The sequence below is a fragment of the Lepidothrix coronata genome, unplaced genomic scaffold (genome assembly GCF_001604755.1).
Source record: "Lepidothrix coronata isolate B3197 unplaced genomic scaffold, Lepidothrix_coronata-1.0 Scaffold7, whole genome shotgun sequence".
Taxonomy (NCBI): domain Eukaryota; kingdom Metazoa; phylum Chordata; class Aves; order Passeriformes; family Pipridae; genus Lepidothrix; species Lepidothrix coronata.
In genome coordinates, this window is record NW_016690187.1 from 6,951,437 (window position 1) to 6,964,432 (window position 12,996).

At 33.9% G+C, this 12,996-nt stretch overlaps 1 protein-coding gene across 1 annotated transcript in view; it reads left to right on the forward strand.

Annotated features, from left to right (window-relative positions):
- The window catches only part of CCDC141 (coiled-coil domain containing 141), a 77,721-nt gene that overhangs the window by 31,008 nt on the left and 33,717 nt on the right, over nucleotides 1–12,996 (forward strand). The window contains exons 10-12 of the mRNA XM_017834186.1: nucleotides 2,732–2,926; nucleotides 6,379–6,551; nucleotides 11,682–11,823. Coding sequence (XP_017689675.1) covers nucleotides 2,732–2,926; nucleotides 6,379–6,551; nucleotides 11,682–11,823 — 510 coding nt within the window. The remainder of the gene's footprint in view (nucleotides 1–2,731; nucleotides 2,927–6,378; nucleotides 6,552–11,681; nucleotides 11,824–12,996) is intronic.

The window sequence follows — 12,996 nt, forward strand, 5'->3', positions numbered from 1 at the left end:
TATTTGGGTTGGTTTTTTTGTTGTTTGGGTTTTTTTGTTTGGTGGGTTTGTTTGTTTGTATTTTGTTTGGTTTTGTAGGTCTCTCTCTGTCCTGGAATTATCTTTTAACAGATGTCAACTATTTTCTGGGGGGTGACAGATTTTGAGCTACTTTTTTCTCTTTCTGTTTGTTGATTTTATCAGCTCACTGTTAAATACAGTGATACAGCCATCCACTGAACTTCACAGAAGACAGTTCATATGGTAATTATCATAGCACCTCACAATCCCAGTTGTATTAGTGCACACTATTTTATTTGTAATTTGAGGGAATTATATGATTGGTAGTTATACTGCAGTGTAGTTCTTGAAGGTAAAAGCCTTTCGAATATATTCACAGGAACTAAATTCTCAGTGTACTGATGTATGCAATGAATCAGTTACAGGCAAATTTGGGCTCAAAAAAAGTTCAGTTGTGAACATTTTTGCATATGAGAGAATAAGCTAATTTATCACAATTCTGAAAAATACATATATTAACATTTAGTTGATTTGTGGTTTAAATGCTACTTTATCTACTATATGGATCATGATCTGAAGTCAAATAAGTGTGTTTCAAAGTTTTATATGTTTAACCCTAGAATATTCCAGTGCAAAAACTTTTATTTAGCTTTTCAGGTTTTAATTCAAAGTTAGAATTTTAAAGTCAGAAATGTTTATGTTATAGGCCAAAAAAGCCCATTTATCCCACAATAATTGTTTAAGAACAATTTGTAGGTGTTTCTGAATTTTTTTTCCCAGGCTTGTGCTGGATATTTTAGAAGGTAGAAAAAGTTCAAGACTTTTACCTAAAGCTACAATGTTTTTAGTTCATCAGTTTTAACACTCTTGAAAAATACTATAATGAAAGTAAAAAGCAAAAGTAGATTTAACGTGAAAAAAGCGCAGATCTATAGATTTTTACAGTAACTTAGGCCCTCCATAGCAGAAAGGTAGAGTGTTCACAACAGTGGAGAAATGATTTACAAATCTAGCAGGATTTTCATAATTTTCCTTTTCTTACTCATCGCATTTTCAAGATGAAGGGATATGCTGCATTGCACAAAAAAAAAAAAAACTGGATGGATATAGGGACCTAAAAAGATGGCTGAGCCTCCATACACAATAGCTTACCATCCACCCTCAAAAAAAAAAAAAAAGGATACCAATCAAATAAATCTGTAATCTGAGTCATTTCTACTTCTTCAGTGAAGGTGTTATCAGTCCTTTTATATTTATTATCATGAAGTCTTTTTAAAATTTTTCCTCCATAAAAGGCTTACTTAATAACTAAATAATCTCTAATATCCTTTTAAATTGGTTTTAATTTAATGTAAATCTGCATGCTAAAATCATGTTTAGCATCTCTTTTATCATTTTAATTATGCATTGTTTTTTAATTGACTTTGCTAAAATGTTTATCTCTTGTTACAACTTGCAGCAGTTAGTACCATGGACTAATTCCCACTGAAATATATATTCCCACTTAATATACCTTGTTAGTTGTATTTTTGAGTAAGATGAAAGGTATTTTTATATAAGTCATAATTTTGAGATTATCATGTTGGTATGTATTGACATCCCACCAGGCATCATGGCTTTTTATCCCCATGAGTTTATGCATATTTTAAAATTCTTTTTGTTACCCATGTCAATACCTCTGTTTCAGCTTAAGTTCATGTGCTATGAAGCTGCAGAAATTAATCCATAAGTTCAAGACAAGAACATACAGGCATAGTCTGAATGCATGTGTTTTCCATTTTGAGCTGTGGTTTTCATTGAGTTGTGAGTAGTGCTGAATCTTCTTCCTGACTTGTTCAAGGTAATCTAGAATTCAGCAAGGAAAGTAGTCCTTTCTGTTGGAATTGCCATGTGCTATTTAAGCTTGTTGAGAATTGTAGGGTGTCTCTCACTTGTTAGTTTTTGAACCAGATCTAGTCCATACCAATAAGGAGGGAGAGAGAACTGCATCTGGTTAAGAAGTCTGTGTAAAATAAGTTGTTCATCTTTTTAAACAAGTGTTTTTAATGTTCCAGTTGTGGTCAAAGCAATGGGCAGTGTCAGTGCACTGAAATACAGAGACCAAAATAGTTATACTACTGCATACTGTACTTCAAGGAAGGATAAAGCAACATGGTGGGACACTGTAAGGGAATTAGAATTGCTGCTGTTTTGAAAGATCTATGAATAACCAGGTTACTTTTCTGGGGGAAAAATTCCAAAACCAGAAGCTTTCACTAGAAATATTTTCACTAAAAAGAAACAACAAACATGAGGTCCATGATCTTTAAGCATGCTGAAAAGCATTCTTGTTGTGCCCTGTGTATGCTTCAGAGTGTTTTCATGAAAAAATTCTTATTTTAAAATATTCTTCTGTCTACTTTACCAGACATTTGATACAAATTCTTGGAAGCAAGTGCTAAATTAATTGAAAAAAGGTTCTTCTATGATTTAATCAATTACTGGAAAAATGTGTTACCTAATTCATGGGAATTTGTGGTATAGTATTAGATGCTTCTTTTGTTTTGAACAGTATAATAAGACACCAATTTTAAGTGTTGACAAGTACAGCAGCAATAAAGTACACTGTGTAAGAGTTTTAGTATTTTATAATTTTCTCTATAAAAAACACAGGGGAAAAAAAAAAGAAGCAACCAAAGCAGTATATTACTTTTCTATGTATAATTGATTAAAATGGAATTTTTCCCATTAGGAATGGAATTCCACTGTGGAACAACTGGAAAGTGAAGCATTTAGGATCTTGCTTTCAGAGGACTATACAGAAAAAGAACAACTAAAACTTTCAAATCAGAAAATCTGTTTGTTACGAGAAGAAGTGTGCTTCCATATGGAAGAAAGGAAAGCCCTGCTGCAAGAGGCCAATGACTTTTTTCACGCTGCTGACAAGGTTGGTAAGAAGCCAAGTTTGTAATAGTAGCTTGATAATAAAACTGTTAGTGTGCTCTTGAAGACTGATATATGTGGGATTAAGCAAACAGTTTGCTAAACAATTTGGAATGGAAAACTACAAATTCAATTACCCTTTAATATGACCTTTTGCCTCAAACTTCTATCCAAACTGGCAAATGCATTCTGAAAAACTTTTTTTTTTTTTTTTTTAACTTCTATCCAAACTGGCAAATGGATTCTTGAAAACTTTTTTTTTTTTTTTTTTAGTTTTTTTGTTTGTTTTTTTGTTTGTTTGTTTTTTGAAGTATATTGAGAAGAGCACTCAGTTTCCAAAGGAAGATATTTGGGAAATATTTATTTGCCAAAAATTGGGCTTTAAGATCATGAGCTGTGTCACGATGGCATAAAACTGTATGAAGATACAGGAACTGTGCTGAGATACCCAAACTGTTACAGGCTCGTATGGATACCAGAAAGAATGTCTATTCTTGCGATGGTCTTCACAGGGGCTAATTATCGTCAGTATTTTTAGTAATGCAACCTTTTTTCCAAAACCTTTTAGTTAGGAGACTAGTTAGGAGTTTATTTTTAAGGTCTTCAAAGACCAAATGGTCTTTTTGTATTTTATAGAAGTTTTAAAAACAGTTTATTTCCAAAGATACCTCCAACAACAATCTTCATAACTCTACTGAATGTACTGAAAAAACCTTTAGACTTTGCCTCCACTAATTTTTATTTTGAGCAGCAGGTGGGGCTGTATTCACATGTGTCTTTAACCTGTACGACTTCCTTTGGTATTTCTTTAACAACATATAAACAACACCTGGATTTGAAATTATTTACTTATATCTTTTATTCCAGTAAGTCTGATCTTTCTTGATTTCATTTGTAATGAGAAATCTGAGATGGGCTAACAAAAACAGTGTTAAAACTACTGCTGATAGTCACTGTCTTCTAGTTTGGACAGGGAGCTACACAAATAAAGGCCATTGCTTTGAGAGCAAAGGTAATATCTTTCCAGAATATAGGGCTGTACTTTGTGGTAGTACCTGCTGAAGAAAGCACTATCTCAGATGTGTCTCCACAGCATTTCATTACAGCTGGTATGTATAAGAGTGAACAAATCGCTAGTTATAGTTCAGAAAAAAGACATTTTCCCTTGTTCTCAGGGTATGCACCCGGACTCTCTTTACATGTAAAGGGCAAATGAGCAAAATTAATTGTTTTGAAATAACTTGAAGAGAGCTCCTTTTAGAGCTTGTGTATCTCATTGTCATTTTAATTTTTAATGATTTCAGACAAAAAAACCCCCCAGAAGTAGAGCAATTACATTGTGTTTGTGCTCTTAAGTTCTGAATGCATTTGGCAGCATTTGGTTGTTTATTTGGCAGTATTAAGCAATATTTCCTGCATATTTGTGAGCTTTTTGACTCTTTTGTAATCATGTACCTCCCTTCCTAAGCTTTCCTTTAAATGTCAATCCATTTCTATGTCAACGTAGTTATCTTCAGTTTGACTTTCTACACGGGGATCTCTGTGTAGCTATCCTCTGAGAGTACTTGGGAAATGATACATGGAATAGTCTAAGATTGCTTTGATATAGCAAAAACTTGAAAACATTCACTTTGATAACTTCACGTAAATAAATGAGGCTTTTACTAAATTCAGTATGCGTGCGGATTCATGTTTTTATTTAGCTTTGGAGCATTGTATACTTTGGTGCATAAGTTGCTTCAAAACTCGTTTGAGAGATGGTAAATAGCTTGAAAGTGAATACGTAGGAGAGACGGGGTGGAGTATTCTGCATGATCCAGTGAAACTTATGCTGCTTACCTAGTTAAATATGCTAACTAGTACTACTTAGAGTAAATCTGCCTGATAGGTTAACTCCTCCTGAAATTCTTGTAAGTGCATAATCATTCTTGAACACTTTACAACTTTCCTGTGACTCTTTTATTTAGTATTCTTAAGTGTGGTCCTGAAGACTGGAATTCATTATACAGAGCCTATTACACAAAATAAATAAACTTCACTCAATTTCCGAGTTCATATGAATGGCCTCTATTTACAGAAGAAAGATCTTTGAGATTCACATAGGTCCATGAGTCTATTAGTTTTCAAAGATGTTTGTAATTACTGTCTTGATCTGAAGTTTATGGCCTTTTTTATACTTAGCAATGACAAAAATGGTTTCATGTTTTAGGAAAAGTCCTTCCTGGAGTACTTTCAATTACACTCCCCTGACAGTGTTCTTGCTCTTAGAAAATTTTCTTTAATGGTCAGGATATTTTTTTTCCAGAAATAACAAAAGAGTATGCATGTCTTATTTTATTCCATTGTGTATAGAAGTTGAATTAGTTTTGCTCATCCTCTTTAATTTCATTTATTTCCTTCGCAGAGATTTCAGTTGTTTGAGAGAGTTCAGGCATCTCTCCTTGATGCTTTGAGTCAGTAAAAGCGGTTCATTTTCAGCTGCTATGCTCTTGGTTCACATTCCATATGCTGTAGAAAGCTGGATCATATTGTCCCCTAAGAATCTTACTGAATTTTCAATTTTTTATGAATGTAAAACCTTGCAAAAGCCTTTAAAGTCAGTCTTTAACTAGAATTCTAAGTCTTTGACTTAGCCTTAGAGTTCTTTTCTCTTCTGATATGGTAGTTTTAAAGTTGACATAATTACAGATGGTATTTTAGCATATATATATATATATATGTTTGTTGTCTCTCAGAATTCTTCTCAATGATGAGCTGAAGCTTCAAGAGCAATGTATTTTTAGACTATAAGTCTTCAAGATAATTCACTATACTACAGAGTATATGAAGTATTGTAATGTTGTCCTTACTCTATGTCCTTACTTCCTATATAGAAAGACAGGAGTCTTTTTAGAGTGCTTTTGTCACTTTTTCTGAAATTTGAAAGAGGAAACTTCTGCTTACACTAAAGGAAAACAGAGAATGGGTATAACAAAATCAAAGCTGTGTATGTGCAAAATTAAAGCCTATCATTTTAATATAAATATATTTAATTTTGATTTATTTGTTGGATATACAACTGAAAAATTTAAAGCATGGGAAAAAAAGTTTTGTTAACACTTTAAGAATGTGCTTCAGTAAAACCTTTGAGTGCTAATGTGCTTGTTCTTCTTCTGCTATGGTTCTGCTTCATTATGTCAAATTGGCCTGACTATTGCTGGAAAAATGGAATAGTTTTAAATTTAAAAAGTAATCACAATTTTGCATGCCCATACTTATATTAACTCTCATTGAATTATACCTGAGCTCCTTTGTGACCTGCAAAGTCAATATCAGACCCTAAATTAAATTTTACTTTTCATTTCTGAAGAAATGTCATATATTAAATGTTTATTGATCATCTATTTATTTAAAAAAATATACATACACATTGTAAATAGAAATATTAACAACAGATGCTTTTTTTTTTTTCTTCAGGTACTTGATGGTCTTGAAGGTATCGAGAATTATCGTAAAATCTCTAACTCAGAAGGCTTACGTTTTCCTACCTTGACAACGAAGTACGAGGAATTACAGGAAGCAATTAAAGGTTGCACAGTGACTACCATGCAAAAGGGACAAACTTTAGTTAATAAAGCAGATTCTCACAGGTATTCCCTCCATTTTTGCATATGTGCTTCATTTCTCCATAATTAGTTGTTGCTTTATAACTTGACTGCTTAGACTCAGATTGCATTTAGAGCCAGTGTAGTTTACTAAGTAGGTGTGCATTTAAAGACTTAATGCTTCTGCCATAGTTCTCTGGTGGTATTTATACAAACCAATCTCTTTAACAAAAATCTTTAGGAATACTACATGCTACTTGTAAGAGTGGTGTCAAACAATGGAGTTGGTATGTTGGGTGGTATTCAGAAACAGTGGTTTAGTTAACATTTTGGAAAAGTAAATGTATGTAACTGAAAAGTAAGATATAAATAGCTATGAGCACTCCCTGCAGCCCACTGTACTCCTTTTAAACCTTTTTGAAGATCAGAATTCCAGCAATTAGAATGTGATAAAAATATGAGTGATAAGCCCTGTGCAGAAAATATGGAAGTTTCTTCAGGTTTTAGTAGTTTTAATCCATGAATAGGTAACTTTTTTTTCTTCTGAAGCTTTTTTAAATTGCAGTGATCATGCACTCCACATGTGTGATTTTTACACTGATGTAAAGCACGACCTACTTTAGAATCAGTTCTAGTGGCTTAATATCTCCTACTTTTCAGGTCTTAGTAGGAGGCTGGTGCAATAAGAATGAAGACCATTTATTTATGCTAGTATGTTCTACTTCAAAGGCAGAGCAAATTACTCTGGCTGATGGTTGTCTACTGGTCAGCTTTTATGTCCTTAATTATTCCTAATATGTTAACACAAAACTGAAAGTGTTTATAAGACTTTAATCTTGTGACCTTGCAAAAAAAAAAAATAATCTAAAGTTCCTTCACCTGTCACCCCAGATGTAATTGTCTTGAAGCTAACAATGGGACAAAATAGAAAATTCAAATAAAAAGTTGAGAACACTTACAGCTGGTTTTACAGCTGTTGTTACTGCTTCCTAATATTTTAATTAGATATAAAGGAAGTTGACTTTCCACAGTGGAACTTTGACTGATTCCTAAACCAGCCATAATTCCAGAAAACATGCTGCTGTCCTCTAGGACTTCATGTTCTGCACATGTGACCTCAACAGAAGCAGGTGTTGTGTTTCAAAATATGCCTGTACAGCACTGATTAATGTTAGGAACACTAAAGACCTTAGTAGAGAATGGATCCCTAAAATGACAAGTCATTAATTTTTTTTTTCTTTATTAAGAGTTTTTTAAAAATGTTTCAACAGACCAACTCATCAGTGGGATGGTAAGATACCTTTGGTACACATTAAAAACAGTGAGATGAATTTTTTGAAATAACCATATTGGTCATTGTAAAATTCAACATAAACAGGTAATGCTGCAGGCACATCTCCTGTGTGCCAAAGTGTTGCTCAAGATATTCTATAAATAAATAAAGAAGGTGAGATTTCTGCTTAGAAGACATTATAATTTTAAAAAAGGCAAAGCTTTACAGCTGAGGTAGCAGTGATTTAGAGAGGGAAAGTGAAACTTAATAGGCAACCTGACTAGAAATGTGTTTTGCTGTTTCTAAAGAACAGTGAAAAATTCCAGGCTTATAAATCATAAAAATAAAGAAGTCCTTTTATAAGAAAGCAGACACAGAATATTATGGCTTTTCAGTTTTTTCCCTGTTGCCTTCAGGCCTCATTGCCTGAATGTAATGAATTTGCCACATATTTCAATGAGTAGTACTACTACTTCTGTGCAAGTGGAACGCTTAATATTCCTAGGCATGGGCTTGAGGATTACAATCATGGAATAATTTAAACTGACAAGTAACTCTAGAGGTAATTTAATGCAATCCCTTGCCCCAAACCTGTCCAATTAGGTTGCTCAGGACCAAATTTTTGATATCTCCAAGGATGGAAATTGCACAGCCTCTCTGGCCAACCTGTTCCATTTCTTAAGCACTTTTCTTGTGAAACATTTTTTTCTTATACCTAGCCAAAGTTCCTGTTGCTGCAACTTGTGAACATTTCCTCTTGTCCATTTGCTGTACACCTCTGAAAAGACTATGATCCTGTCTTTTCTCCAGCCCCACTTCCTCATGGATAATGAACTTCACCACTTCTCTACTCTGAGCGGAGTTCTGTCAGCACCCCCTCCAACCATTTTGGTGGCCTCTGCTCAATTCACTTCAACCTGTCTGTCTTTCTTGTGCTGTGGGGACTCAAACTGGACAAACTGACCTCCAGATGCAGTTTCACAAGCCCTTAACAGAAGGGAGTAAACTGCTGGCTAGACTCTTCCAGAAGAACACAGCAAAAGGCTAATCTTCATTGGCACAAGTATGATCCTGACTCACGCTCATCTCATTATACACCCAGATAAGTCTAGGGAGGTTTTGCCCAACTCGTGGTTTTAGGAGATACCCAAAATGCTCCCAGCCAACTCATAAGTGTAGTAATGGTGACACAGTGAGTTCTATCAGCAAATGTGGTAAGATGTTATATTCCAGAACATTCTTCCAGAAATGTTCATGTATTGAAAGAGGCCTCTCTTCATCATGTAAAACCCGCTGTGCTATTCTTAAATACTGGCCAGTGTTTAACCCATTGATTAAGTCTCATGAGATTTGTATGAACGGAGATAAGATTTGTATATCAAAGGAGGACAGAAAACAGAACATCTTTCAAGATTAAATCCTGTTTACTGGTTTGTTCCCCTTACTGCACAAGTGATTACTAGTCTTAGCTGCCCTCACAGACTTCCCATTTCCTTTATCAAACCAGACTAGAAATCCTGAAGGACATGGGCAGTCATCATTTGAAAGCAGTGAAGGATGTGGATCCAGAAATGTTTAGGCATCTTTTCAAAAAGCTTTTCTTTGTGATAAGAAAGACAAGTATAATGTGACAATGAGATACATAGTTGTTAACTGCTTGCGATCTGGCAGGATTCTTGAAGTAACTGGCAGCAAGTGTGGGATTTGTGTGGAATTTGAAAATAGCAGCCAGCTCCCTGAAGGAGTAGTTGGAGCACAGTAATTTTAGATTCTTTCATCACTTGTGATAGAGAAGGTATAGCATGCTCTGCATGACTTTACTAGTTTTAATAAGGAAGCCAGATTCTCCAGCTGTTCAAACAATATTAATAAAGAGAAGGAATCATCTGACTTCATTCATATTGGGTAACACTTTGTCAGTTTTAATAGGTAATGCCCTGATTTTCACTGTATCTTTTGAATGAAGGTACTGGAAAATGCATTTCTAAGACAATATCAAAATAGCTACCATGTGTAGTACTACTTGTTTAAAAGCATTGAGAGAAGACAGAGTGCTTGAACATTAAGATAACTAAAGTATAGGTAGTTTTCTGTATCTACATTGTTTTGTCATTTTCAATTTTAGAGCAACCAAAAATAAACTGGGTAGTTTGTATACATATGATAAGATAGATCTAGTAGTTTATGATTTAAAAATCTAATACTAATATCCTCACATTGAGGGAGGTTTATATTTAAGGCTAGTGATACTGAATTCAGTGGCATAATTGGAAATCCAACTCACAGTAAAAATGGAAAAATACGATGTTAATTTTGTCCTAATTTTAAATATTCTTGAGACATTTATACTAAAAGGTAGTCCAAATAAATTAAAATGCTGAAAATATTCATATTGGAAGAAAAGTGACAGAGGGCAGTTCTTGTAATTCTAGAATGTTTCATAATTAAAATATTGGTAAGGCTGATTTTTGAGCATGCATATTTTTAAACTAAAATCAGCTAGAAAAACGGGAGCAAAAGTTTATCTGAATTAATTATAAAACATTATACAAGCAGCAAGTTTTGCCCATTAAGAAAACCCTTGTTACTTTGACAGCCAAGTAGCTTGCCTATGAGTAGAACTGTTTTTATTTTACTGCTATTATAAATGTATTAAATCATAACAAACCAATTATACTTCCAAAGATCTAAATTATCCTTTTCAAAAACTGAAAATCTTGTTCTCTTACTGCTTTTTTGAAAGGACTGGTGCTAGTAGAAGTTTTTAAACATACCTTTTTTTAAGGAGTGCTAAAATAGAGGAATGACATTTGTACAATTTAAGATTAAAGCAGCAACTAAGAGATTGCTAATTTTTGAAAGAGTAATTTACAAAATTTGAAACCACCTACTCCCAAAAAAGGACTTAAAATTTGGGTTCTCTTTGTGTCCAATTCTTTGATCAAATTCAAACAGAATGTTATATTAATACTACCCTTCATTTAGTATACTAAAGTTTTTTTTGAGATTGCAGAATTTAACTCTGAGCCTTATCTGAAGGGAGGAGAAAATTTTCTTTAATATTAGAGGACAAAGTAGGAAACCTTGAATAAGCACCTGTATTAACATGGGTTTCTGATGGAACTAAAGGAATGAAAAAAACTTATTTTGAACATTTGTTTAACAAGAATTCTTATAATAAAATTTCAATAGTGAATCAGTTGACATGTGGATTTTTTTTTTATATCAAAACTTCATTTCTTAATTGTATGTGGTAACCTCTTTAAAATCTAAAGAGGACTGCCTCAAGAATTCAGATTGTGAATTGCTTCCCTGATAATATACATTTTAAGTTATAAGGCAAGACATGGTCTTGTAAATTGTTTTGTTTTCTCCTGTTGAAAGAAAATCTTTAAGGAAAGGTTGATTTAGAATGTATATGACAATCTTTTTTCAGGTACTGTAAAAACACTTAAATCTTTGAGAGTCCAAAAAAAGCATTCTTTTTAAAGTAGAACTGATAGGTCATATATTTTCTCTCTTTTTAAGCTCTTCCATTTGTGGTTTTAGTTTTTAGATAGTATAGCTAGAAGGGAAGGGAAGGGAAATTAGCTGTTTCTCAGTGAATTGTGATATTTGTCCGGTGAGAATTAATATATCTATCTTGAGAATCTACCTTAGGGACTGGTAACAAATTATTTGTTTGGAAATGTCATTCCTGTGTTCTACTAATTATCAATTTTGTTTGGATTTGTTTTAATATTTATCTTGGTTAGTTTTCTTTTAGGGGTCACAGTTTAAAATTCATAAATTAGTCATCATAAAAATCAACAGAAAAGGTGCTGGGTTTTTTAAAATTATAATCATCCTGTGTGTTGAGCAAAAAATGAGACATAAACAACAGTTCTACTTTTCCATTTCAGCTCTTGGGTAACAGGAATTCAGAAAATGATGGAATATGTTCAAAAAAAAGTGGATCAATTAATCAGGCAGTGTCCAGATTATGAAGAACTTACTTTGAAGAAACAACGATGGACTGCCTCACTTGAAGATCATCTAAATAAGGTACAGCATAATATCATAAAATGTTTTGGGTTGGAAGGGATCTTAAATATCCACTAGTTCCAAGCTCCATGGGCAGGGACACCTTCCCCTAGATGAGATTGCTCAAAGCCCCATCAAACCTGGCCTTGACCACTTTTAGGATGAGGTATCCACAACTTCTCTGGATAACCTGTGCTAGTGCCTCACCACCATCACAGTGAAGAATTTCGTCCTTGCATCTAATCTAGACATACCCTCTTCCAGTCTGAAGCCATTCCCCCTTGTCCTAGCACTCCAAGTCCTTCTCCAGCTTTCCCGTAGGAAAGGGTAGTACCCTTTAGGTAGTGAAAGGGTGTCCCCTAAGGTCTCCCCGCAACCTTCTCTTCTTTGGGCTGAACAACTCTCTCAGCCTGTTGTCATAGGAGAGGTGCTCCAGCCCTCTGATCATCTTCATGAGGATTATCATCATCATCATCACTTGTCATCTACTTAATGCGTTCATGAACAGTGAATTGCATTTCCATAATTTAGGTATATGAAAATTAAAGTTGACTCCAATAATTACAAGTAAAATATTGGTTTGTTAGAGAGTGCACAGTTGTAGTTAGAATGCTGTTATCAACACAAATGAACCTAAAGCTGTTCTGAGAAATCCAGCTGTTTCCAAGAGAATGTTTTGCCAGTGATGTTCAATTAAGCGTGGATTTGCTTGGATAATGAACTACTATAATTTGTTCTTCTGGAAAAGAAGTGAGCAATCAGGACTGTGACCTGCATGAGGGTTTCCTATACTGTTTCTGTCTTTTCATTTGGCTGAAGATAAAAATAGAAGTGTGTCAAAATTGAGAGTTAATAACCACGGTGACTGAACCACAGCAAATTTTCAGTAAAGCTGAAGAAGATTCTGTTCACAATAAAAATTCCTTTTATTAATTAAGCTACCCAATGCATGAAGGGCAGCACAACCTTCTTTAAACTGTTAAAATGCCATATAGTATTACAGACTTTTTTAATGACTTGTCAGAGATGGAATAAACACATGGCTCCTAAATAAGTTTCCATGTGTGAATTCAAATTAAAAAATACAATCTTTTAGCAATGTTCATATGAAGGAAATCCAGAGTGTAGACCAGAAAAGTAAATCAAATTTAATGACTGAATAATTAAGTCTGCAGTCTGATATTTTGTATTTGC